Raw genomic sequence first — 26,683 nt, forward strand, 5'->3', positions numbered from 1 at the left:
CAGATATTTCTTGAGTGTACAGATTCTCGTCAGAAGTTCATCATGTAAAGTTTTTCCTGATGACTTCCTATTGCACAGTATACAAGTAACAAAAATGACAGCTTTGAGTCCTGGTCTTGACAATATTTTGTAAGGAGAAATCTTCTTACAAGAAAAGTTTCCAGACTAACAGAGCACAAATTTTCTCCCCTTTCAGAACGACTTCCTGACAGCACTGGGTGATATCGAGACCAACGCCGTCTCCTTCGCCAACAAGTGGAAGACCGACGACACGTGCATGGACCAGGCCCTGATGCCGGGTAGTGAGGAGATTGCTCACCCATGTGACATCTACTCTCAGCTGAAGGCTACAGCTCAGGCTGAGTGTGGCTACCTCATGCAGGCACCTTTCACAGGTAAACATTCCGTTAAGAAATGCAGAAATACTTTGTTTTGAAAATACAATGCAGGATAGTTTCATATTCCTAATATTTAAAAACTTGTATTCTGTAAATAACTACCTTTCACAGGTAAACAGGCAGTTCTTTTTTGGTAAACTGTGTACAATCAATCGCACACTGCCATAGTCCTAACCACCTTGCAATTGGTCAAAAAATAGAAATGCAAAACAAAGATATAAAAATCCAAGTTTTTGCAGTCTCATTGGTCAAACCACTTATAGCCATTCTGTCATTAGTTGAACAGCTAATTATGATGGACAATCAGGATCAGTCAACTTGGTAGATTAAGCTGATTTACTCTAAATTCTAGAAAAGTTTGCTTCTGACATTCCTGCCCTGAAAAGATGCCAAGCCATTGACATTGCAGGACAGTTTCATATTCCCCATCTACAAAAACTTGTATTCAGTAAATAACTACCTTTCCTTGTTGTCTTCAAAACTTTTATAAGATGGATGTTTGGTACTAACAGCTGTTCTTCTTTTGAAGAGTTATGATGCAATTAATGAATGGAAAATATGTAATATGACATTTAAATTTTGCCTTTGCAGCCTGCCACGATGTTGTTGACGTCCAGCCGTTCTACCAGAACTGCCTGTTTGACTTCTGCGCCAGTCAGACCAACACGGAGCAGCTGTGCAGCACCCTGTCCGACTACGCCATGGCCTGCGCCAGCAAGGGGGTCGTCATGGACTGGAGGGACATCGTCCCAGGCTGTGGTGAGTTTATAAGAAAAAACGAAAAACTCTCTTGGTGCCCTTCCTTGTCAAAGATGACTGTGTTCTTATCAAGAACAGGGGAGTGGGACCTCATGTTTGGCCTTGGTACCATCTTCCATTATAGTAATGCTGGCTGGATCTTTTTTGCTTCTGTGGTTAGCAAGTGAAAAGATTAAGGCAGCATTTACTATCATAGAGGATGGTAACCAGGCTAACATCATGTGACTCTATCTGGAGACCAATTCCTGGAGCACATAGATGGCTACACTTACCACTTCTGTAGCACACTCTAGAAAAACAAAAGTACAGACATACCAGAAAAGGAAAGTAACAATATTAATAGTTTAGTAATGGTTCCAGTGGTAGATGTGCAAGATTTTTGTTTCATTACTTAGGACAAAAAAGCTGCATGAGCAATTGGCAGTCAATGCATTAACATTCCCTTAGAATTCCTAATTTCTCTCGAGGATAATGTATCCAGAATTGTCAAAATAAATTCTGTATATGTTTAATCCTAAACATAATACATTATCTTCTCTTCCCCAGCTCTGAACTGCATGGGTGACATGATCTACCAGTCCTGCGCCACCTCCTGTGGCACCAGCTGTGCCTCCCTTGCCGAGGGGCTGGCCTGCCAGGACGACTGCGTGGAGGGCTGCAACTGTCCGCCCGGCACCGTGCTGGACCACAGCGGGTACTGCGTCACCCCCGATCAGTGCGGCTGCATGCACAACGGCCTCCACTACGCCGATGGTGAGACCATCAACAAGGACTGCAACACATGGTAAGTTACCATCTCTGGCCCTCTTCAAAGTTCAACACTGAAGTAGAAGTATCGTCTAACATGTACACAGTGACCTAGTATTAGGAAATAAGTTGTTTGTTTCATGCTGCATGGCTGCAGATCTTTCAATGTACTGTAAGTAGTTGTTGTAGACCTTACAAAAGCCACTGTACTTTTGTTGTGTCAATGAATATTTTCTATCTTTCAATTTGTTATCTTGAAGAAATATCTGGATATTTGCTTCTCTGTTTGCTGCATGGACTCTCAAATTTACTCACCAGTCCTTACACATCAAATCTTTTTTGTTGACTTCTTTTTGCTGTTAGTTTTACTTTCTTTACTCTACTTTACGTTTTATCAAGCAAGGACTAAATGAGTGTATTGTTGCCCACAGCATCTGCCACCAGAGCCAGTTCCAGTGTACTGAGATGGCCTGTCCTGATGCTCCACTCATGGCCAACTGTGGTGAGAACGAGGTAAGTTCTCAAAATCTAACATAAAAAAAGCTACATGTACTATATTGAAGATCCTGCTGTAAAGATATTACACCTAATGTAAGAGTAGATGTAATTCATTAACTACTGACCTACAGTCTAGTACAAAATGTACATGTATTTAACAGTTTGTGATAAAGATCCTTGCTATCTATCTCAATTATAGGGAATCCATTAAGAGAATTTCTGTGTAAAATTTACCTGTTTTTGTGCATAGAAATTTTGTCAAGACTTTAATACCTAGCTGTCAGGAAGACATTAAGTTTGAATGTTAAAAAACAATCATCATCATCATCTGCAGGAGTTCACCACCTGCAAGAGCCTGTGCCCGCGCAGCTGCGACAACATGCACCTGAACGTGGAGTGCACCACTGTGACCTGCGAGTCCGGCTGCCAGTGCAAGAACGACAGCGTGTGGGACTCCACCCAGCAGAAGTGTGTCGCTCCCAGCCAGTGCCCCTGTTACCACGGCAGCCAGAGCTACCAGGCCGGCGAGACCATCCAGATGGACTGCAACACTTGGTGAGGGGGTGTCTACTTTTGCTCCTGCTCCTGACAAATCTTCATTTTATTTGGTCAAAACCTGAAGATAGAGATTTCATTGAATCCTCAAATACTGCCCTCTTTTCAAACTATATAACACCTAGTACCCAAACTTTTCCAACAGATCTATCGTGCTTGTCTACTGTTTAAGATACAACACCTTCAAAAATGCTTTTGAAGGGCTCTTTATATATTACTATTACTGGACTATAACACTTGGTGAGAGGATGAATACTTTTGCACCTGCCAAATCTTCATGCTCTTAATTCAAGACATGAAAATAAAGATTTCATTGAATCCTCAGACACTATTCAAAAGTAGTGCCCTGTTGTGTGAACTACAACTAACTTTGCCAACAGAACTTTTAATATGATTTCATCAGGTTGCTAGACAAGTTTCACACTGTTTCAAATCCAACACATTCAAGAAATGTTTTTGAGGGCTCTTTGTATACTACTCATAATGGAAGTGTAAAATCTGTGCCTGTTTTCCAGCTACTGTAATGGCCAGCAGTGGACCTGTGAGACCAAGGAGTGCTCCGGCATCTGCTCCGTCTTCGGTGATCCTCACTACAAGACCTTCGATGGCAAGATGTTCGAGTTCCAGGGAGACTGTGACTACGTCATCTCCAAGACCAGGGACACCTATGCCCACCCATACTCCATCACAGCTGAGAACATCCCATGTGGCACCAGCGGAGTCACATGCACCAAGAACATCGTCTTCACCCTCGGTAAGATTCCGTGCAGATTTTCATTCATAACTCTGACAAAATACATTCTTAATGCCGAGAAATCAGAGGTAACGTTTTTGGTCTCTGGATGTGTTTGTCTTAGTGTGTGTCCATAGTAATTTGAGTATTGCCACAGTAGCATTACAGGATGTTAGACAAAAAATGGTTACAGGCAGGATGGGAAGGTTGGCTTGGCCCAGGTACTGTCATAATGAATACTTTTTTTTAGTTACAAGAAATCTAGAAAAATTCTAGATATTTCACAGAGGAATCAGATCCTAGATTCCTTGTTACATAACACATGACAAATGGCTGATGTTTGTGGGATGGTCTGCTATACCCTCTCTCCTAATATTGTAATTTGTATGCTTAACTGTCCATACAAAATCTTGTAGAAAAAGGTTTTGTCTGTTTTGGAAATGAAGTGAAATTCCAGGTGATAAAATGCTACTTAAATGTAAATGAAATCACGTGTACATGATTGTAATGTACTGAACCACTCTCCCCCTCTGCACCACAGGTACTGGCGCCAACAGGCAGCGCCTGACCCTTGTGCGTGGCCAGCCCATCACCGTGACTCAGGGACAGGACTTCCGCGTGCGCGAGTCCGGCATGTTCATCTTCATCAGCACTCCCATCGGCGTGGAGCTGCAGTGGGACAAGGGAACACGCATCTACATCCGTCTGGAGCCACAGATGAAGGGACAGGTAGGGCTGTGTTTTAAAGTTAAAAGTTTATCAAAGTCCTTTCTGCACTATGTAATATGGTATTTAGGGTATTTTGATCATCTCCAATTCCTTAAGCCCTCGGCCACACAACTGTACAACATTACAGCAGGGGGCTAGTTCACTGGTAGCACTAGACTAAGTATGTTTACCATACTCTTAGTACTAAATAAGTATGACAGTTTAGGTTAAGAGGTGTAGAGGTGTTTCAATGTACAAAATGTATGAGCCAGTAATTTATTTCAAAATCATGATAAGCACAGTCATGACTCAGCAATATTTGCTCATAAGCAAAAGGAGAATGTTGACGACATGTAGTCTCCATGTCTTGGCCTAATGTATATTTTAACAATGTTAAGCATTTTTAACTGTCTTTTACTCACTCATGTCTTACATCTTTAACCTTTTGGTAAAAGATTCCATAACTTACCTAAGACCCCCAAGTCTGTAATTAAACTCTCATTTGTCTACTTCCCTCAGTATTAATCTAATCACATGATATGTGTGGACTCAAATTCCATTGTCAGCTGGAGTCAAAAATACTTTAATGCCAAGAGGTTGACATTCTGTATACTCTGCTGATAAATTCCTTCAAAATGCTAAAGGCATATCTCAAGTTGGTACATTGATAAGAGATTTATATCAAATACCATTGAAGCACTGGATTTCCTACAGTAAGTCCTCCTTTTCACTTCAAAGCAATTGGGACCAAAATTGCATACACATGTAGTTCGACCCTTGAGTTTATAATGGAAATAAAACGCACAACATGTAGATCTGATTTTACAGGACAAAACACATAAAACATGCAAAAATTGGTTCTTTTCGTAAAAAATTTGTAGAACAAATTTTTGACCTCGAGTAAAAAGGGGGCGTAGCAGCAAGTGTCCGAAAGGTGACTGACCCGATATCAACATATTTGACACGGCAACTCAAACAATTGCTATTGATGATGCTGACCTTTTTAACAAATATTTGTCCTGTCTTGATGTTTTGGAATAAATTTTGTCGTGTAAACAGTACGAGTAAACAGATGGCATTCCTCGACTGTTTACACAACGTGAAATGTAAGCATGTCACGGCAGAACAAATTAAGAAGAAATGGCCACACTTGGAGAAGCATTTATCTCTCTTAGCTGGAGGGGACATTCCTTTCACACTATTTTTTTACTAGATAAGCTGTGGATATACAAGTTAAAGAATTTTCCTTGTTCATAGTAGCTCTGACATGTATGCATTCCTTTGCTTAATCTGTCCTAGTGAATCAGGCTCTTAAACATGCTCTTGCTAGGTGACAAGGAGCTATAATGATATTCTTCAAGGAAACTAAAATAACTAATGGTTAATCTTTAAGTAAAACATGAGAATTGGGAAAGATCTGTGTTACATTGCAGTTGACCATTTAGAATTCATACTTCAGGAAAGACATTATGACATTTTTCTGCAATGGTTACTAACTCCACTCTGTATACATCGAAACATATATATTCGTACATTGGTAGAGTTCTCAGCTTACCTAATGCTCGTTGCCATGACTACAGGTTGAGGGTCTCTGCGGTAACTTCAACGATGACCAGAACGACGACTTCACTTCTCCATCCGGTGGCCCCGCCTCCCAGCTGGCTAATGAGTTTGGTGACTCCTGGAAGGTCCATGACTACTGCATGAATGCTGTGGTAAGGGACTGGCATTGGTCTTGTGCTTTCCATGCTAAAAACTGGTTAAAGTGTTCCGAAAATAATTTCATCGGGTTGGTAGAACATAAGACCTAAGAGTTTTCTTTTTTACAACATCGAGACATTGAAACGTCAGCAGGTGAGATAAACTTGTTGTGAAAAAGAAAGCTCTTATGTCTTGGCTAAAGTGTTGTACCATCAAATTGTGTAGACCACAATACACTGATCCTATAACTCTGTTCAAAGGTAATGCAAAATAAAATTATGATTTGAAATGCAATATTTGACGGACTACAGCCACTCTCTAGTTGGTCAAAAATTCTATTCTCTCATTAGTTGAACTGCTGATTGTGATGGATAATCAGGATTGATCTTTTGGATTTACTATTCATTTTTAAAGTACATTCAAAGAAGAATTTGACAATGTTCCATTTTTGTCACTGTTTGAAAGTACTGTTTGCCATTATCAATTCCTTTAATCAATGGTCACAGTTGCGGAAATAGTCTAGAGACATGTACAGCTTCTTTACTCATTTGCCCTACATGTTTTCCCATGCAGGTTGTTGAGGACACCTGTGCCCTGCACCCCAACCGCCAGTCCTGGGCCCAGCGCAGGTGTTCCATCATCAAGTCTGAGGTCTTCGAGCCTTGCCACGTGCATGTGCCATACCAGACCTACTACGACAAGTAAGTATCCTCATCAATACAGTAGTGCCAAGGAGCATTCATTGTATTCTTGATTTTTAAAAGAATCTAAGTTTTACTCAGCATGCAATTGGCTTAGCTTGAAACATGAAACATGAAAATTTTGAAAGATTTGTGAGTATTCTACTTTATACCATACTCAATCAATCAATCGTTCAATTGCATCATATAGGTTGATGCCTGGCGGCTTCAGACAGTTCTGAACACCATACTGCATGTGGTAATTACAACATAATATACTAATGGCTGTGTTTTTCCTGCCCAACAGGTGTGTGTATGATGCCTGTGGTTGTGACTCTGGTGGTGACTGCGAGTGTCTGTGTACAGCCATCGCCGCCTACCACTACGAGTGCGCCCTGCACGGCGTCTACATCCTGTGGAGAGAGCAGGAGATTTGCCGTAAGTTTTGCCAAATGCAGCTCATGATTGTTGTCTATTTTATGTTATGTTTTTCAACAACTATTGTTACTACAACAACTATATGCAATTATTACTACAACAACTATATGCAAGCGCAAAAAGAACAGAAACAGTACATGTAGCTAGACATAAGAGGAAAAAGCTGAAGAAGACAAAATACTTATAATAACTTATTACTAAGATGCTTTAATGCTAAGAAAATATCTCAAAGGGCTTAGAATATCTTTTCAGAAATGAAATTCTTTACCTAGCCATTAATATCAATGAATCTGAGCCCTGCTATGATCAGCTTTCCTAAAAAAAACACTAAATGTTGCAAGAAGAAATGTTAGACATGGTGCTGTCCTTGGTGCTGAAATGTAGCTCGTGTGAAAGTTTCAACATTTTCCACTTTCCTTCCCAATTATATGACCAAAATTGGTCTATAACAGCTTATGTTTTTTGCTTTCAATCTGCTAATATATTTATGGTGTTAGATTGCTTCATAAAAGTACACAAAACTCCATGTCTGTTGTGAATCTAAAGAATAGAAAACATGCCTTTCGAAAAGTACATTCAGGAGTCTTGATGATAGCATGATTCTCTTCTGTTTACAGCAATGCAGTGTGACCACGGCATGCAGTATGTTGCCTGTGCCAACCCCTGCCCAATGACCTGCTCCAACTACGCCCAGTACGATCAGCTCTACCCGTCTTGCAACGACACCTGCGTGGAAGGCTGCGGCTGCCCAGATGGCTTGGTATGCTAACATCCTATTTTAAAGTAAAAACTGATGAACATAGGCATAACAAGGAAATTATAGACAGTATACTTAAAATTTCACCCCTCTGGCAGAACATACAGAAACTTCACCACTCCCTCTGGCAGAACATATAGAAACTGCAATGCAGAGACAGTCACACACACTTGTATGCACTCAGTACAGTTTTGTGCCCTTTTTTATGACAATGTTTTCCTCAAGAAAGAATATGACACCTTATCTATTCTGACTTCCAAATTTCAGCATATATACCATACACACAATTTACAAAATTACACTCATTTTTGGCAAGAAAATGTATACCCTGTCTTCTGTTAATAGACTTTGTTACAGAACTGGTAAAGATTCATTTGAAAATGCTTGTTCTTATTTAGTAAACCTGGTAGCTTTATCCATGACATTATCAAGACAGAAAAATAAGAATGACTTCCATTCCAGGTGATCGGTGATGATGGCCAGAGCTGTGTGCGTCCGGAGCAGTGTGCTTGTCTGATGATCGAGGGTGTGTCATATGACAACGGTGACCAGATCCCGTTCATGTCCGACAACTGCAGGACTTGGTAAGCACCTCAAAGCTTAAAAGGAAACATAGATGTCAAACACAGTATATAATGTGGATATCTAGGAAAGAAGCTTGTTGCAACTTCCTCACATAATGGGCAATATCCTTTCAGTAAACTTTAGATTTGGCACTAGATTTTATTTCTTTGTCTTCAATGACTTTTACATGGCATTAAAGATGGCTGAGAATAAGCAAACTACAATTAGAGTACCATTTTCTACAATCGTTCTGTAATACTGTGTGAGAACCTAAATATGATATGTGGTGGAATCATTGTCATGGTCATATCGTGTTAAAGTTACGGTGTATCATAGATATTTCTTTTACGATCTGAGCTTTAACTGCCTTTTCTTCACACAGCTACTGTGAGAACCACCAGATTAAGTGTATCGGTCAGCCATGTGATGGAACCTTGATTGAGACCAGTAAGTTTCCAATATTTATTGGCTGTATCCTAGTGAAAGAATAAGACAAGAACTTTTCTAAAATGTTCTTTCAATTTTCCCTGTTATGTCTATTAATCTAATTACCATATAAAGGTTAACCCTCATGTGTATCATTTTTGCTGGTTAAAAAAGGTATTTCTTTTTTGTTTGTTTTTTCAATGAGTTTACTTAGTGCAAGGCCAATGACCACTTCTAGGCATTGAACTATGCTCACTGTAGCAGCATCTTTTCTCCCTAAGTCAGAAATATCAAGCTTTGGCAATTTTGACTAACTGACTCAATAGGCAAAGCAACGGTTAATTACTTTTGTTTCAGTACTTTTGAGCTAACGTCATGTTTTTCAATCGTAGCTGCCAAGCCTGAGACGACTCCTGGTGTCTTCACCACGACCTCAGGCGTCACCACCACCCCAGGGACAGACATGCCCATCTTCTCCACTACCAGCACTGTCACCATCAAACCAACCATCATCGCCAGCACCACACCTCCCACCACACAGGTCAGTTAGTTTTTGTTTGTTTGTTTGTCTAGAATATTCATTACTTAACATTCTACCTGGTGTCTCATACTAAATTTTATATACAAACAATAAATAAGAATTGTTTGAAGTTAATACCTTTGTATTTATGTGCATTTGTATAGGCATCCATCCACAAATCTTCATATAATATGCATCATTATGCCAACAAAATAGTCTCCAAAAACTTTATTCAGTACTATTTCAGTAGTGTATGAATTTTGTTTTGAGTTTTGTTTCTGACATTTTTACCTTTCCCAAGAAGGTAACGTTTTTGGTAGCATTTCGTAGCTGAACTCTAGAATGCCTAGTACTGTAAATGTTTTTAAGTTCGCGGGGATTTAATTTCGCGGTAGCGGGAAAAAGGACTTTTCGCGGTGGATTTAAGTTCGCGGTAACACCATAGACTGCAATCTAATATCATAATAGAAAAATGTTCGCGGTGGTTTTAAATTCGCGGTGAAGTGGCCACCGCGAAAACCGCGAACATTAATCCACCGCGAACATTTCTGCATTTACAGTATTCATATTTAGTATGTGGGTAGTTCTTCATGAGACTTCAAAATGAGTGAATTTGGGCCCCATAGCAGCTTGTTGCAGTACTGCAGCAGAACTTCCAATTTTGATATCTTGTTTCCTTATGTATTGCCAATGTCTGTTACTACAGGTGTGCATGACTGTGAACGGTGTCAGCTATCTGGAGAACAGCATGATTCCTGACTTCAGCACTACCTGCCAGACATGGTAATTATGGCATCTATCATTCTCAGAACATCTACATCAAACAGTAAAGGCTCAGGTTTAGGTAGTCTGGCATCCACACAATATTTGTTTCCTCGATATATATGAAGCTGATTTGTCAGAATTTGGGATGATACTTGGTTATTGTCAATATAAAAACAATAAACACGTGATTTGTGTGAACTTAAGCAAGGTCAGTTTTCAACATTTTCTCTATGCTGTAGGAACAATGCCTACAAAGAGAGCTTAGACTGTTTTTAGAGAAATACCTGTAGAATCCTTTAACCTAAGCCATTAGAATATTTCTAACAGTTAAGCCCTGTTACTAGCTTTCCTAAAAACACAAAATATTGTAAGGAGAAATACTGGACGTGGGTCTGTCCTTGGTGCTGAAATGTGACTCATGTGAAAGTATCAGCATTTCCATCTCTTTCTTGCCCATTTTTTTTTCCCCTCGTAATATATCAAGCTGGGAATATTTATAATAAGCATGTGTATCTAGGTTCTCTATAGGTTTATGATGGCTGTGCTTTGTGGCTGTCTATTTGTTTTAGTCTTTTGAACTGCAAGTCAAACAACAGAAAACTATTTGGTAACTGTTAATAACAGCCTTTGCTCTCTTACATGTAATTTAATGTAAAATGACTGAATTTCAAAGAGTATCAATTTGTAATTGGTTCTTATGTATGAATTCACATTTTTTGCATTTTCCTTTGCACCACAGCTACTGTATCTCACACAACATCCAGTGTGCATACAACCCTGACTGCGCCACCACCACCCCCCAGGCCACGACCGGGACGCCCCCAATCTTTACCCTCCCGCCTGGCGAGACCACCACAGGTTTCCAGACCCAGACGGCAACGACAGGCACTCTGCCCCTCTTCACCCTCCCCCCTGGCGAGACCACGACTGGATCCACCGGCACCCTGCCGCCCTTCCAGACCGACACGACCACGGGAGTTCAGACTGCCACCGTGCCGCCTCTGGTTACCGACACCACCACCAAGACTCCGCCAATCTTCACCCTGCCTCCTGGTGAGACCACCACCGGCGAAACCTCCACTCTGCCAACCTTCCAGACGCAGACCTCAATTGGAGTTACAACCGGCACTGTGCCTCCCTTCAGCACAGTGGGACAGACCACAGAGAAGCCCACTCAGCCCCCCACTGTTACCATCAACGGTGGAACTCAGACCACCACACTGCCCATCGGAGAGCTGCCACCACAGGCCTGTAGGGTGAGTATGGTCATCAAGCCACAATCTTACCAAATCAAGCCATAATCTTACTTCAGACTTTTAACAGAGTTACATTACAGTTATTCATAAAGACTCTCCTTATCATCACGGAAATGAAATCTAACTTTCAGTACAAAAGTGTAAACTTTGAATATTTTCATGCCTTCCTATCTTCGTTGGGGTAACTGAATGCACACTTTTCTTAAATTCCTTCTCTTATATGAACTTTAATATCAGTCTCCATATAAGACTTGAGACATTTTGCTGACCTGTTTGCATTTCCATCCACAGGAGCCAACTGACCACTGGACTCAGTGGTACAGTGTGTCCACCCCCACTGCCCTGACCGGCGGCGACTTCGAGACCATCGACAGCATCCGTCAGCAGTACAGCTTCTGCCCGAAGACCATGCTGACCGCCGTCGAGTGCCGCACCATCGGCTACATGCAGGCCGCCCACGCGACCGGCGAGGTCGTGACCTGCGACACCCAGAATGGTCTGATCTGTGTCAATGCTGATCAGCCAATGGGCAAGGATTGCTCCAACTATGAGATCCGCTTCTTCTGCGAGTGCGGCCCAGGTAAGTTTTCATTTAGGACTTAACGCTAGTTTACCTTTATTTGTGGGGTAACCTATATCCGTTGTGTATAAAGACAGCATATCTAGGGGTATCAAGTTGATGGACGGTGGTTTCAAGCTGCAATACTTTGAAAATATTACAGTTTGGAACCATTGTCCTTCACTTTATATTCCAAGATACTCTGTTTTTGAAAGCAAAGGATATAGGATACCCTGCGTTACCAAAAGGTGCTGTCACTATTGCTCCTGCAGGTTTTAATCTGGAGAAACAGGTAATAGTCATGTCTCTACATGACAACAAGTCTGAGAGTTGGAAAACAAGTATTTGCAGGCAAATGCAGACTATTTCTGTCCCTATCTTTTCCATGGTTAAATTTATAGGTGAATCTTTTGTGAATTGTTTGCTAAACATGCTAAATACCAATGTTTCCCCCCATTCTTTTCCTACAGAAGTCACCACCCTGCCTGGCATTGTCACAGGCACACAGTTCACGACCCAGACCGTGACCACCGTCCCTGTCTTCACTGTGACAACCACACCTCCCGGCGTCACCACTGTGTCCAGCGGCGTCACCACTGAACCCTTTATGCCTGATGGAGAGACCCTCACTCCACCAATCACCACCACCAATCCTCCTGAGGTAGTATGAGTAGTATATCATGATCATTTGTAACCCTGTTTGTTATTGGGTCATATGATGCTAGTGACAATACAATACATTAATTTCCAAAGTCCTCTTAGCAATTTGTGTTTTTGATTTTTCAAGTCTTATTTTAAAGTCCTAGTGTCATTGAGTTTAAAGTGGTTCTTAAGCAGCTACATTGTTACAGAATGTACATGTACATGTACTCTGAGTATCACTTGACTAAATGTTACTGTTTCCTCAACCACCCCCCCACCCCCACAGTGTGTGAGGCACGGCTGGACAGACTGGATGAACGAGGACACTCCATCCACCGGCTCCGGCGATGATGAGACCATCAATGCTCTGCGCGCCCATCACGCTGTAAGTTATGCTGCATTTACTTCCTGCTGTCAAATTGCCACCATGTTATGAATTTTCTAAGAACCATAGAGGTCTAAAATAATACTAAGTCTTTCATAATGAGTAACAAAAGCACACTGTGCTTTGAATTTGTCATAAAAATTTGATAACTGTAGACAGTACAACTACAGTCAGTTGAACAGACTAGGATTTGTTACTGCACATCAAAATTATACAACACAAAATATCAACATTCAGAAGAACAGTTAAAGTGTGCAGAAAGACAGTTTGATGATTCAAGCATAGTTCAGTACAGTACAATGTATCACAAACGTTCTCTTTGCAAATTTGTTGGCTAACCCATTGTTTGCTGATTAGATACAAAAAATTGTGTATACAGCATACAATACTGACTAAATACATTATATGTCTCTGTTATCTGTTGCAGTTCTGTGAGGCTCCCATGGCCATTGAGTGTCGCCAGGTCGGCACCAACATCGTCTACACTTCCAACCAGCCAGAGGTCATGTGTAACACATACCTCGGTCTCAGCTGCCTCAACAACAACGGTCTCATCTGCCCAGACTACGAAGTCAGGTTCTACTGTAACTGCGAAGGCCGTAAGTATATAGTTATCGTCGGAAAAAACTTCATATTCAGTTTGGTAGTTGAATTTCTTGGACATTAGACTTTGCATGCTTGACCATTTGAACTTAATTTGCTGGTACAGGAGTTAACATTCATTTGTTAGATATTATGTGAAGAGTAAAAAAATTTAATATTTTCTTTTCGAGCAAGCACTACTGTCCAAAACTGTAAACACGTAAACCATTTGTAGTTTTTTTAAAAGCATGTTAAAACGTTATAAATGTTACATCATAAATAATCATTGGGTACATTTTTTTACTATAAATGTGAAGGGGATAAAATGTGTAAGATAGATCTTAACCTTATTGTTACCATGGCGATTACAGACTGCGACCAGCCAATGAACGTTGCCGACAATGGCGCCATCAGGGACAACATGATCACATCCTCTTCTGAGCGCCCTGACAGGCCAGCTGATGACGGTCGTCTGGACCATCCCACCAGCTCCTGGGTTCCGGCCATCCAGGACGCCAACCAGTGGATCGAAGTGAACCTTGGCGAGAAGGTCAGAAAAAAATCATACTTTCAATATTCATACTTTTTGATTGATCGAGACTTCAGATTACCAAATGTACAAAGCGTAAGATACTAGCATTTTGTGTGTTGCTTATTGCAAACGTCCCAGGCATCGGTATCATGCCTAATAGCCAATGGCTTTTAGTTGGTGGGGATTTAGTGTTTGAGTGTTTCCAAGTTGAGTTCGCCATTGAAACAAGGGGCTAGCTAGGCAGAAGACAGAACAAGCACTTTTGCAATGGATTTAGATTTGTAATGAAGAGGTCAACATTTTCAACATTTACAGTATTTTGACAGAAGGTTCCATTTAAATCCAGACTTGCTATGTATTAAGTCTGGTTTTAACATTTCAACCTACAAACATTTTTTTACCCTGCAGGTTGAGTTGACAGGCATCATCACCCAGGGTCAGGAGGTTGAGGTACTGCCCGGCAACCCTCCGATGCCTGCCTGGGTCACCTCCTATGTGGTCCTGTACAGCACCGATGGTGTTAACTTCTTTGCTGTGCCTGACCTCTACGGCAACCCACAGGTTAGACAATACCTATTCATAAGAAAAGTGCAATTATTTGATGTCAGAACAATTTTCCAGCACAATACATTATATATGAAATGAAAAATATAACTTCTAACATTACTACACAATATACATTCATGTATTGTAAAAATAACACATGCTGCCACCAATTTTTCTTTTACTTGTTTGTGATAAAAACTAAATCATCTTTATGTTCTTTGTGCAGCAATTCCAGGGCAACTATGACAGCGACTCTCATGTCCAGCACATTTTCAATGCACCCATCGAGGCTCAGTACATTCGTATCCAGCCTCTGACTTGGGAGCAACACATCAGCTTCAGGTTTGAGCTGCTGGGATGCAGGCCTTTCGGTGAGTGGCATTAACACAAATCAAGCACCATCGCTGTACAAACATAGGACTTCAGCATGCTGGCATAGTTCAATCCAATATCTCATGACTAGTCTCACATACCTGAATTAACCTCATCAGATGTGACTTGTAAGACACATTTGTACATAGTAGCATTAGAGATTTTGCATGAAAGAAGATTGGACAGTTCTCCTAAGTTGAAGGCAAAAACAACAGAAGCCCTGCCTACAGTAGTTAAACACTGACCAGTGAAACCTGAATCCTTTAAAAGTATTTCAGGAATGGTCTGCTTTGTGAAACTTTTATCCTTTCTCTGATCACGATGCTTACTTCATCACGATGAGATGTTAATGTATCAGTTGTATCAAAGGTGATAGAGACAGTCTTTTTCCTTTCCAAAACCAGGTGATATCCCAGACGGAGTGACCCAGTCCACCACCCCCACTCTCAGCCCAGTTGAGATCTGCCCCTACGGAACCCAGTTCTGGACACCCTTCATGTCTGCCCACAACCCTGACACTGCTCAGACCGGTGTGCAGGAGACAGAGACATACGACCTGCTCAGCCAGGCCTACAACCTGTGTGGCAAGGATATGGTCGACAAGATCATCTGTAGGGAGGTAAGCAGGAGATCACTGTCCTTTAATTTTCAATATCATTATGATATCAAAATGATGATCTATTTGACAACAATAAAGGAAGCACAGTTGTAAACCTTGGTACAAAATTCAGTAAGTTAACGCAAAATACCCGGTAGGTACAAATGTACAAAGTTAAAATGTTTCAAGTGAAGCTATGCATCAAAATGATTGGTATCAATTAAGATCTCTACAACAACAGATATCTATCTGTCATAATCAATCAAACATTAGAAAGACTTTAATTTGAAATCAGTCAGCATTGTAAGTTCTCTTGAAAATGGTGGCATATTGGGTATGCAAATAGTTTTGGTATGTTTTTTAATATGTGAATTCTGCAAGTATCCATGCATATGGTCAAGGCTTTAATACTGATATTCCCACGTTGTGTTTCTCCCTCAGTCTGCAACCCACATGCAGGCCCAGACAGGAGGCATGATCACCTGCGACATCGAGAACGGCCTTGTGTGCAACAACGCCATGCAGCCACAGCACGACTGCGTGGACTACGAGGTCTCCTTCCACTGCAACTGTGGTGGCACCGGGGTGACCACCATCAACACTCCCATCACCACCCTGGCAACCGCCACTGCCACCACCAAGCCGACCACCCAAGCCTTCACCACTCAGCCGGCCAACAACCCTCTGTGTGTGGACGGATGGACGCCTTGGATCAACACCAACGAGCCTGATGTCAACGACTTCATGGGTGGAGACACCGAGAACCTGGCCGCGATCGCCAGCAACCCAGACTACGCTGCCCTTCTCTGCGGTGGTGACATGAACATGATTGCTGACATCCAGTGCCGTGAGGTATTGAAAAATGTCGCAGTCATAATAGCACAATTGGGCAGGACTCATAATACCACCTGCATATGCAGGGTAGTGCAGGTGAAATTAGAGCTGTGCAAGTATTTCTAAAGTCCACCTGCAGGGAGCCTGCACAGCTCCATGTACTGAGTTTTATACATAAGTGTCCTATTATGTAGGTGTATGTGGATTGTTATTAGCTGCATTGACTGTTACCACCTAAGTATAAAAGAAAAAAAATAGCAATAGTTCCTCAACAATTCTAGTATGATCCATACTTCCTATAGAGAGTGGTGCAGGTAAAATTTGTCTTGTGCAAGTCGTTTTCAATTTATGCAGAAAAAAGTATTTCGAGCCCTGCAATTGGGCCAGCATTTCATAAATGACAGCGCACTCTTAAACTACAACTATTTTCATACATTATATTTTGTCTCCTCCATAGCAATGCCTGCTTTATTTTTTTGTTTATTTAGAATGTTAATTTCTAGAAGTCTGGGCTAACAGCTGCAAAACAAGCTTTGAGATTTCTAGTAAGTAGCTTTTCAGGATTTCCCTTAAAAGATGACCTATGGCCTGAACAAGAGAATGCTTCCAAGGTCATATATTATCGTGCACCATCTCCAGGTTGGCTCTCAGGCTGACTGGCAGAGCACAGGAGCAGCAGGCCTGCAGTGTGACACCACCAATGGCTTCTACTGCTCCAACTCTCTCAACTACCCCGTCGCGTGCGAGGACTTCGAGATCAGTGTGCTCTGTCAATGTAAGCCCTCATTTCCTTTTCTGTTGCACTGAAATAAAAGTGAATGCCTTCAAATCATATATTAACATTATCATGTATTGCTGTTGGCAAAAGGTGACCCAACAGTGCCCTCATTTTTTTCTTCCCTTGCACTGAAACAATACAGTGAGTGCCTTTAGACCATCTATGAATTAATTCTGTTGGCAAGAGTAACCCAACAGAGGTACATTGTACATGCATGTAAACTTAAAGAAATTGTGTGAGGTTTCACTTTCTGTCCATGATAGCTTACTAATAAAAGGACTAAAATGTTTCAGAGTAACATTCTTGTTAGATCAGAACTATTGACAAAGTACAGTAGTCACTACTTGTGACAAGGGAGAAAAATGTAGCTCACCCACCTTCCCGTTTTCCAGGTGGTGAGGGAACCACCCAGGCACAGACCACCACCCCCACACCAACCGACGTCTTCAGCCACGAGACTATGACCCAGCCTCAGACCACTGGTGTTGTCGGCAGTACCCAGACATCTAGTCAGACCACTAGTACGTATTCATTTGATGTTTTATCTTGTTATCATGGTATTATTGATTCTTTGTCAGTCATAAGTCTCTCCAAAATCACCACACAGTGACAATTGTAGAAAAACATCACCAAGTGCTCCTTTCTGCAAGCAATAACAAAAGTACATGACACACTCTAAATAAGATAGAATTCATCTGTGTCTGTAATGTATACATTTAACTTGATTTAACTTGATCTACATCAAGAAAGTAACTCACCAAATGCTTGTAACTCACCCTCTTTTTATCTGGGGTATTACATCTTACAGAAGTGTGATATCAGAATTGGTTCAAAGGTGTCTGGAAGTCAGAATCAAAAGTTGCTTTTTTTCACCAAATGTTTACATTGTACATGCTTGCACTCATTGCATCTTCTTTTACAGCTGGCTCCACCACCCCAACAACAACCCCTGTGTACAACGACGACTGTCCAGAAGGCACCATCTACTGGACACCGTTCTACAACTCCGACACACCGACCACTGGCACTGATGGCGGAGACCACGAGACCTACCAGAGCATCGTGCAGGCTTACGGCGATGAGCTGAGGATTTGTGACGAAGCTATGGTCGACAAAGTCCTGTGTCGCCATGTAAGTTGCAATAGTCTACTCCTTATTCCGCACCCCACACACGTTAAAGAACCCACCACACCTTTTGAAAAGGGTAGGGGCATGCCCCGGTGTGCGATGGTGCAAACCTTACAGCCGGCATCAAGAGAAAGAAGAAGAAGAAAGCATCTAGTCTCATATTTGATTATGAAGATGAGATCAAGATATAGGTCGGCTGCCTTAAAAATCTTTTGGAAGAAAATACAAAATTTATTAGGTAATTAGTAGCATTCCTTTTATTTTTCCTGACTCTGAGGCTCTCTTAAAAGTAGCTAACATTTTTTCACACTCTCAGGCTGACTCTCATCTGCTGACCATCATGACCAACGATGAGCACGTTGAGTGCGACCTCCAGAACGGCCTGGTCTGCTTGAACAACATGCAGTCTGACGGGATGTGTGAGAACTACGAGATCTCCTTCCGCTGTAACTGCGCACCTGCAACAACCATAGCCGTCAGCACCACCACCCCTGTCGCCACCACCGGCGTCATCGGCACAACCAGCCCGCTGACCACCCTGGGTCACCTCACGACAACCACGCCACAGACAACTCAGGGCGTCGTCATCACCGAGACTCCCGGCGTGTCCACCACCCAGCAGGTCTTCACCGAGACCACCACCACCGTGCCCACATTCACAGACATCGTCACCGGTGAAACAACAACCAAACCAGGGATGACAACTGGGTCAATCACAGAAGTCACTGCATCCACCACCATTGGTATTGAGACCACCAAGCCACCCATGTCTACTGGCGTGGTGTCCACAGCTAGCACTACCAAGCCACCGATGTCTACTGGCATTGAAACCACAGCTAGCACTACCACCACTGGCCAGACTCCAACCATCGTCATTGGGGAGACTACAACCAAGCCACTGATGACAACTGGGTCTATCACAGAAACCACTGCCTCTACAACTATCGGTGTTCAGACCACCGAGCCAGGCATGTCTACTGGTGTGGTGACCACAGCTAGCACTACCAAGCCACCAATGTCTACTGGCATTGAAGTCACTACAACCACTACAACGACACCCAAGCCCACCACACCTGTTCAGACCACAACTGTGCCAGAGAACCCACTTTGTAAGTAAAACATTCCAGAATGATGCCTGAATTCTTTCTTTAAAGAAGCTTACTGATATACGCATACTCGGGGTATACAATGTATATGTAACAGGGCACAACATTGTGGCTTATTATTATGTGAAGCATTTCTTGCTAGACTTGAGGGATAACTAATGATACAATGTGCTACCACAGACTGTGTGGATGGCTGGACTCCGTTCATGAACAGCTACAGCCCCGACAACGTGGGTGACATTGAGACCTTCAGCAACCTCAGGGAAATCTACGAGTTCTGCCCGGTCGAGATGATCGACGACATCGAATGCCGTGTCGCAGGTAAGCCAACTCCTCTTATCCTAGCCTGGCATCCAAACCTATACATGTTGCTGCCAAGCCTCTCCATCTTCTTGTGTGATAGGAAGAAGAGGATAGGCAGCTTAGATAGGTTTGGATACCAGGCTATGATTCCCAACAATTGGTCAGACATCAGAGATCTTTTGTTTTCATGTCCTAGTTCACATAGAACAGTTTTGAAATTTCAATGTCAGAAGATTGTACCTTCCACCATTGCTTACACACATTGTGTTCAAGAATTGTCCTCCAAAGAGCTTTCTGATTTTCCATGTCAAATCAAATTTTTGTCTCTTTTCATTTTTTCATTCATCAATTGTTTTCTCATTTCATTTCATCTTTGTTTTGCCAACAGGCTTCAACTTCGACTACGCAATGGTGGGACAGAACGGTGTTCTCTGTGACGAGAACATCGGTTTCCTCTGTGACTCCTCTCAGCAGGACGGCACCTGTATGGACTACGAGATCAGGGTGCACTGCAGATGCTCTGGTAAGTTTGCAACGTCATTCTCCATCCATCAACTCAAAAAGGAAGTCAAAGTTTTGACACATACTTTGTCTTTAGTATAGGATTTTCCATTAAGCAAAAATTTAATGTCACTCATTGCTGTCTTCATATTTTTTGGTTTTACTTTTTTTGTCTATTACCTGCAAGTAAAATTAAAAGTGTCCAAAAAAGTTATTAGCATTAAGTATGATAATCTTAGAAGTTTTTAAAGATTTTCAGTGTACTAATTTGTACTTTTATTAAGATTTTCTCTTCCTGTATGCTAAATGTTGAATGATCGTTGCCATTCATTGGTCATTATTAGCGCTTGTTGCAGACTTTGGTAACCTTCTTTTTCATGAGATTATTGTAGTAGTGACTAAATTAGTATAGTGACTTATTTCTAACTGCCTTGATTTGTGTTTCTCCCCTTACAGAACAGCCTGTGACTACCCCTGGTACCGTCACAATCAGTACCACCGGTCAGGTCACCCTTACTGGTGTGGTAAGTACAGTACCTCTACCACTGCCCTACCTTAGGCGTTAGACCCTTCCACAACTTTGTTGCATAGACACGTTTAGCAGATTTTCTCCATAGTTTGCGGACTTGTACAGCTACTGACATGTCCTCCACTGTGTTTGATATGATCATTTTTAAGATGTTTCATCACATAGTGATTTTGAGTAGTCCTCTCGGTCATGTATACTGACTCTAACTGACAGTAACTACCGCTGCACTGCACTGATGTAAATTTGTCACCAGTAGTTATCATAGACCATGAATTGGCTTTAACATAGGTAGTAGATGCCAAAGTCAAAGTTATTATTTGGGTTTAGTCACTCAGCAGTATACTTTGTTCTCGTAAGAATTGGACTGTACTGAAGAGGGATTGAGCTAGCTTTCTGAATTTTGTTGTCTGGGCAATGAAGCAAGTTGTAACATAATGTGTCTGTATCTCAGGTCACTGAGCCTGTAACCGAGCCTACAACTGTCCAGGTCAGCACCACCACCAAGCCTGAGGAGGTCACCACAACCAAGCCAGCTGAGGAGACAACACAGGTGTGCCTTCTGAGAATTGCTTGCAAACACAATTCTAGATGATGATAGAATTATTCATAGTTCTGTATAGAATTACTTATAAACTTCTTTTTCGTACATAAAGCCTTCCTATTTGTGAGATAAGCATTTATCTGACCTGGTGATAAATGCTCACATTAAGCAACACGTTAGTTTACCGAGATAGAAATCAAAACAAAATTGTTGTATGTAACTCAAAGTTTTATCCATTCCAAAATAAGAATCAGTTCAGTTCAAAAGACGTAGCTGTGTATGTACAACAATTTTGTTTTGTCGTAATAGCCTAAGATGTATGTACTAGTAACTCAAAGTTTTATCCATTCCAAAATAAGAATTATTTCAGTTCAAAAGATGTAGTTGTGTAATACTATGTACAACAATTTTGTTTTGACGTAGTAGCCTAAGAATTTATTTGTGTCAAACCAATTGCTACATGTAATTTGCTTATTTTTCTCCTACAGACAAGCACTGTGAGCACCCTGGCTCCTGCTTACTGTCCACCCGGCTCCTCTGCATGGACACCCTTCATGTCTGCCGACAACCCGCTCGACGGAAACGATGTTGAGACGATCAACGCCCTGCGTGAGAAGTACTCCTTCTGCGAGGACTACATGATCACCAACATTGCCTGCCGTCGTGAGGGAGACCATATCACAGCTGACATGGTAAGGAAACAAGAATCAAAGTAAAACCTCTATCTATTTATTTATGGACCTTCAGGATGGTCCCTTTAGTTAACTGAGTACATTGTAACTAATTTTCAAAGGGAACTCTTACAAAAATATAGTTCAGGATACAAAAAAAGTTAAATTGCCAACCATGAATTTATATCACAGCTGACATGCTACGAAAACAAGAAAGTAACAATTTATTTATGAATCTTAAGGATAGTCCTTCCAATTAATTGATTTCCAAAGATAGAAATTTACATATAAAAATCATTTTTACCACCAGATCCTTGTTCTTTCCAAAGTGCTGATGTTTGGAAAGCTACAGCAACTGTAGAATCGGTGCTTGAAACATGGTTAATTCCTAAAGCACTAAAAAGGGCAGAAATGACAATGCTTTTGTATTAACTTGTTTGTGTCTATTTCTTTTTTCCAGACTGGTCAGAATGTGCTGTGCCACCCTCAGATGGGTCTGACTTGCTATTCTGATGACAACAATGGACAGAACTGTTACAACTTCGAGGTGTCTTTCTTCTGTGACTGCAACCGTAAGTATGCTGCTATGTCAGTCAATTGCATAACTGACTGACTGTAAATGGTTTCACCATATGATAACAGTTTTCATTGGGTTATATGTAGATATTGATGATAATTGGTGATCATGAGGCATTTAATGCATAAGCTGCATCCGACAATGAAATTAAATGTGCATTCTACAACTAAGAATTTCTTTGTTTACATTTCTACATCTCATCCAATGAGTAATTGTGGAAGATATGTATTAGACAGTAAGTAGAGAATACTAAAGGAAGTAAATTATGCTCACTTTAGACAGAGGTTCTTAAAATGTGGACTCCATTCAAATTTTGTTGTTTTTTTAACCACTCCAGTGCTCACAACAGCCTTTGCACCAACAACAACACGGCCTGTGACTGCCACCCAGGTGCTTACAACAACCAGGCCTTTTACAACCGCTACCCAGGCTACAACAACAACAAAGCCCGGCATGACTACCCAGGCCACAACCACCACCAAGCCACAGACAACAACACAGGCTACTACAGCTACCACCAAGCCAACCACCATCCAGACTGTGTCTTACCCTGAGACTGAGACAACCACCAGTGCTGTTGGTACAACCACCAGTGCTGGTACCACCAAGCCAACCACCATCCAGACGGCAACTGTCCCTGGTACTGAGACACCACTCACAACCATTGGTACCGTGACAGGCTCTGAGACAACCACAATTGGCACTGTTACCACCAAGCCAACCACCTCTATTGGAACAGTGTCCATCCCTACCTCTGAGACAACCACTATTGCTGGTACCACCAAGCCTACCACCATCCAGACAGCAACTGTACCTGGTACTGAGACACCAGTCACTACCATCGGTACCGTGACTGGGTCTGAGACAACCACCCAGTCTGTTGTTACCACCAAGCCAACCACCTCTATTGGCACAGTCTCTGTACCTACCTCTCAGACAACCACCATTGCTGGTACCGACAAGCCAACCACCATCCTGACAGGCACTGTCCCTGGTACTGAAGGAACAACCACCACCATTGGTACTTTCACCACCAAGCCTACAACACAGGTAAACTTTGGTCCTGTTATTTTTGCATGTGGCCTTTTGTCAGTCCAAAACAATCAGCCATGACTTGAGAACTCTACATATCTCTACTAAAAATGCCTTAATTCTTTCCCTAGACGATGCAGACAGCTCCGCAGATTGCTTGCATCCAGCATGGCTGGTCTGACTGGATGAACGTCGATCGTCCCGACAATGGCAACAACGCTGGTGACATCGAGTCCATCGATGAGCTGAGGAAGTACTACACTTTCTGTGCCAACCCGACCTCCATCAAGTGCCGGGAGGTGGGCACCAACGCATTGTACGAGTAAGTGTCAGTCTTTGTTGCTTCCATGCTCTTTCGTTTGTCCATTTTTTACCTGAAAATCTACCCCATCACATTTGACAGGGCTATGGGAATTGCAAAATTCAACTGGTCTATATAAATTGTGTTGTTATCAAGAAACATGCATCAATGAAGGGTCAGATCCAGATAAAAAGATATGCCAAAAAGCACTTACTGAAGCAACTGGATGAGATTTTGGAAATGGTCAGATGTTTCTTCTATCTTCCACCAGTGTCGCTGACAAAAGATTGTGAATATTATCTAAAATGTCTGACCATTTCCAAAATCATATCCAGTTGCTTGGGTAACTTCTTTTTGAACTTCTTTTCTAACAGCCACTAAAAGGCAGTGAATGCTACCTGGACTTCTATATTACCAGGAAAACACCAGGGTCGTTAGTCATTTAGGGCTGGTCGGCTGATCAATTTTGATACTGTTTGTTGGGCGTTAACATGAGACGTGTGCATTTTTCCCGCAGTGCCACTGGTGATGGCGGAAATGTCTGTAACCTGGTGACTGGCTTCCAGTGCACCAACGACTTCCAGTGGGATGCCATGTGCTCCGACTACGAAGTCAGCGTCTACTGCGACTGCCAACGTAAGTCAATTAGCTTTTAAATTGCTTTCTGGCATTTTAGTAGCCATCATTTCAGTAGCACTTGGCTTATAGACCAAGTGTGTAATTTGCAATCCAAATTATGAAAAAGGTTGTTCAAAACTTAAACTAACCTTTTTATGTTATATTTCCTACAGCGGTAACTACCATCCAGACTCTCCCCACCACACAGACCATGACCACAGGTAAGCCACCCAGAAGTTATGCTTTAACTTTTCAATGACTTGGGATGGGTTCTAGAAAACTGCAGTTTAACGGAATATCTATGGTACATGACATTGCATCGTTAATGTTAAAAGTGATTTTTGATTGTCATTTAAATTTTATGTCTACTACTAACAGTCAATACACTTGTCCAGAGAATCAACTTCAAGTTGTCACAATGACTAGAATATGTAAGCATGGCATCTTAAGTGCCCATGTTTTGCATGAAGAAAATCAGACTAAGTCTTATGCTTTTCTCCTTTAGCCTCTCAGCCACCTGTTGTCACAACAACCCAGAAGCCAACCACACAGCAGCCTACAACTGGTAAGTTCTGTACTCCTTTTTCATATACTTTTAGCTAAAGAAAAAGATTATCTTAGACATTTACCAATATCTTCAATATTGATTGCCACAATATCTTCAAGTAATGTTACATTGTAATAAGAAATAGATCTATACTTAGTCTCCCAGCGGGATAACCAATATTTTTTACAAATGTTGACCTGCCCCCCTCCCCACTCTAGTCCAACAGAACCCAGACCTGTGTGTGGATGGCTGGACCACATGGATGAGCTCTGACGAGCCAGGCAGCCCAAGCGACACCACGGAGGGAGATGAGGAGACCTTCCCCAGCCTGGTCGCCGCTGGGTACAACATCTGCGGTGGCAACCAGAACATGGTTACTGCCATCGAGTGCCGCGAGGTAAAACCAGAAACTTGCTTTTTTTTAATGCTTCTTTCAATTAGTTTCTTGAACTCAGAATGCAAGATCCTACATTTATGTACTTAGAGTAGGGTATAGTATTGAGAGTTATACCCTTGAATTTAATATTCAAAAGTGTCATGATGCTAACTTAAGATAAGTTTTCTGAACATTAACAACATCATTTACAGTGTTTGGCCTAATAATGCATACGTTAATATCAGATGGGTTTGTATTAATTAGTGTTCAAAACAACCATGCTAACTTTAGATTATAGCCATCTTAATATTATTACTATCACTTATGTTTTTTTGCCTTCTTCATATGATAACTTTATGGATTAAATTTTGTATCCCCATAGATTGCTACTGGTGCCGACTGGCAGAGCTCTGGTGCACTTGGCATGCGCTGCGACCTGTACAACTGGTTCTACTGCCGCAACGCTTTCAACTACCCCGTGGGCTGTGAGGACTATGAAATCAGGGTGTACTGTCAATGTAAGTCCCTCCAAACAACTTACAGAATTCTGTTTGTACAGTAGTTGTACAGTATTACTAATCACTTTGTCATTTTAAGAGTGGCTTGAAAACTTTTTTTCTGTTTTGTATCTGTCAAAGAGGTAGCCTTTGTTGCTAATAGACTCTGATGGTTTTAATAAAATTGATATTGAATTTGTACAATTATATTATTTCGGCTTAAATATGTCATTATAATGAATGATTTGTTTTGTTTGACATGATACAGGTAGCGAGACAACCACCACTTCTACCACCACCACTAAGCCCATCACAATCACAGAGAGCACCACCACTAAGCCAGTGGTCTCCTCGACTGTTGCTGTTCAGACCACACCAGTTACAACAACAAGTATGTCTCAATCTCTCAACATCATTTAATGTCTTTGGGTAATATATGATTGTTTATCAGTGAACGTAGAACAAAAAGGTAGAATGGCTTAAAACTCAATGTACGAAAAGTACGCTTCATGATAAATTTTGTGTATGTTTGAATAGTCTATGGCTCCAAAGAAATGGCTGTCATTGTGCATTTTGTAGAGTTTGATTTCATGAAAATAAAGCATAACTAACAGTCACTGACG

The 26,683-nt window shown here is 41.6% G+C and overlaps 1 protein-coding gene across 28 annotated transcripts in view; it reads left to right on the forward strand.

Annotated features, from left to right (window-relative positions):
• The window catches only part of LOC118423973, a 115,639-nt gene that overhangs the window by 17,009 nt on the left and 71,947 nt on the right, over nucleotides 1–26,683 (forward strand). For all 28 annotated transcript variants that reach the window (XR_004832153.1, XR_004832156.1, XR_004832155.1 and 25 more), the window contains exons 18-60: nucleotides 197–395; nucleotides 990–1,157; nucleotides 1,704–1,941; nucleotides 2,336–2,417; nucleotides 2,737–2,957; nucleotides 3,473–3,711; nucleotides 4,232–4,419; nucleotides 5,979–6,113; nucleotides 6,673–6,800; nucleotides 7,087–7,217; nucleotides 7,835–7,977; nucleotides 8,437–8,558; nucleotides 8,921–8,985; nucleotides 9,357–9,505; nucleotides 10,191–10,267; nucleotides 10,989–11,505; nucleotides 11,797–12,085; nucleotides 12,535–12,725; nucleotides 12,993–13,091; nucleotides 13,519–13,690; nucleotides 14,045–14,223; nucleotides 14,614–14,766; nucleotides 14,978–15,122; nucleotides 15,528–15,742; nucleotides 16,163–16,573; nucleotides 17,195–17,330; nucleotides 17,726–17,854; nucleotides 18,256–18,464; nucleotides 18,778–19,570; nucleotides 19,748–19,888; nucleotides 20,259–20,393; nucleotides 20,828–20,895; nucleotides 21,352–21,450; nucleotides 21,930–22,133; nucleotides 22,573–22,684; nucleotides 23,027–23,739; nucleotides 23,853–24,043; nucleotides 24,540–24,658; nucleotides 24,814–24,861; nucleotides 25,146–25,205; nucleotides 25,406–25,584; nucleotides 25,946–26,081; nucleotides 26,329–26,451. Coding sequence is in view for 22 of the 28 variants with exons in the window: in XM_035832320.1 (XP_035688213.1) it covers nucleotides 197–395; nucleotides 990–1,157; nucleotides 1,704–1,941; nucleotides 2,336–2,417; nucleotides 2,737–2,957; nucleotides 3,473–3,711; nucleotides 4,232–4,419; nucleotides 5,979–6,113; nucleotides 6,673–6,800; nucleotides 7,087–7,217; nucleotides 7,835–7,977; nucleotides 8,437–8,558; nucleotides 8,921–8,985; nucleotides 9,357–9,505; nucleotides 10,191–10,267; nucleotides 10,989–11,505; nucleotides 11,797–12,085; nucleotides 12,535–12,725; nucleotides 12,993–13,091; nucleotides 13,519–13,690; nucleotides 14,045–14,223; nucleotides 14,614–14,766; nucleotides 14,978–15,122; nucleotides 15,528–15,742; nucleotides 16,163–16,573; nucleotides 17,195–17,330; nucleotides 17,726–17,854; nucleotides 18,256–18,464; nucleotides 18,778–19,570; nucleotides 19,748–19,888; nucleotides 20,259–20,393; nucleotides 20,828–20,895; nucleotides 21,352–21,450; nucleotides 21,930–22,133; nucleotides 22,573–22,684; nucleotides 23,027–23,739; nucleotides 23,853–24,043; nucleotides 24,540–24,658; nucleotides 24,814–24,861; nucleotides 25,146–25,205; nucleotides 25,406–25,584; nucleotides 25,946–26,081; nucleotides 26,329–26,451 (8,251 nt within the window). In the remaining 6 variants the exon portion in view is untranslated. The remainder of the gene's footprint in view (nucleotides 1–196; nucleotides 396–989; nucleotides 1,158–1,703; nucleotides 1,942–2,335; nucleotides 2,418–2,736; nucleotides 2,958–3,472; nucleotides 3,712–4,231; nucleotides 4,420–5,978; nucleotides 6,114–6,672; nucleotides 6,801–7,086; nucleotides 7,218–7,834; nucleotides 7,978–8,436; nucleotides 8,559–8,920; nucleotides 8,986–9,356; nucleotides 9,506–10,190; nucleotides 10,268–10,988; nucleotides 11,506–11,796; nucleotides 12,086–12,534; nucleotides 12,726–12,992; nucleotides 13,092–13,518; nucleotides 13,691–14,044; nucleotides 14,224–14,613; nucleotides 14,767–14,977; nucleotides 15,123–15,527; nucleotides 15,743–16,162; nucleotides 16,574–17,194; nucleotides 17,331–17,725; nucleotides 17,855–18,255; nucleotides 18,465–18,777; nucleotides 19,571–19,747; nucleotides 19,889–20,258; nucleotides 20,394–20,827; nucleotides 20,896–21,351; nucleotides 21,451–21,929; nucleotides 22,134–22,572; nucleotides 22,685–23,026; nucleotides 23,740–23,852; nucleotides 24,044–24,539; nucleotides 24,659–24,813; nucleotides 24,862–25,145; nucleotides 25,206–25,405; nucleotides 25,585–25,945; nucleotides 26,082–26,328; nucleotides 26,452–26,683) is intronic.

The sequence above is a fragment of the Branchiostoma floridae genome, chromosome 10 (genome assembly GCF_000003815.2).
Source record: "Branchiostoma floridae strain S238N-H82 chromosome 10, Bfl_VNyyK, whole genome shotgun sequence".
Classification (NCBI taxonomy): domain Eukaryota; kingdom Metazoa; phylum Chordata; class Leptocardii; order Amphioxiformes; family Branchiostomatidae; genus Branchiostoma; species Branchiostoma floridae.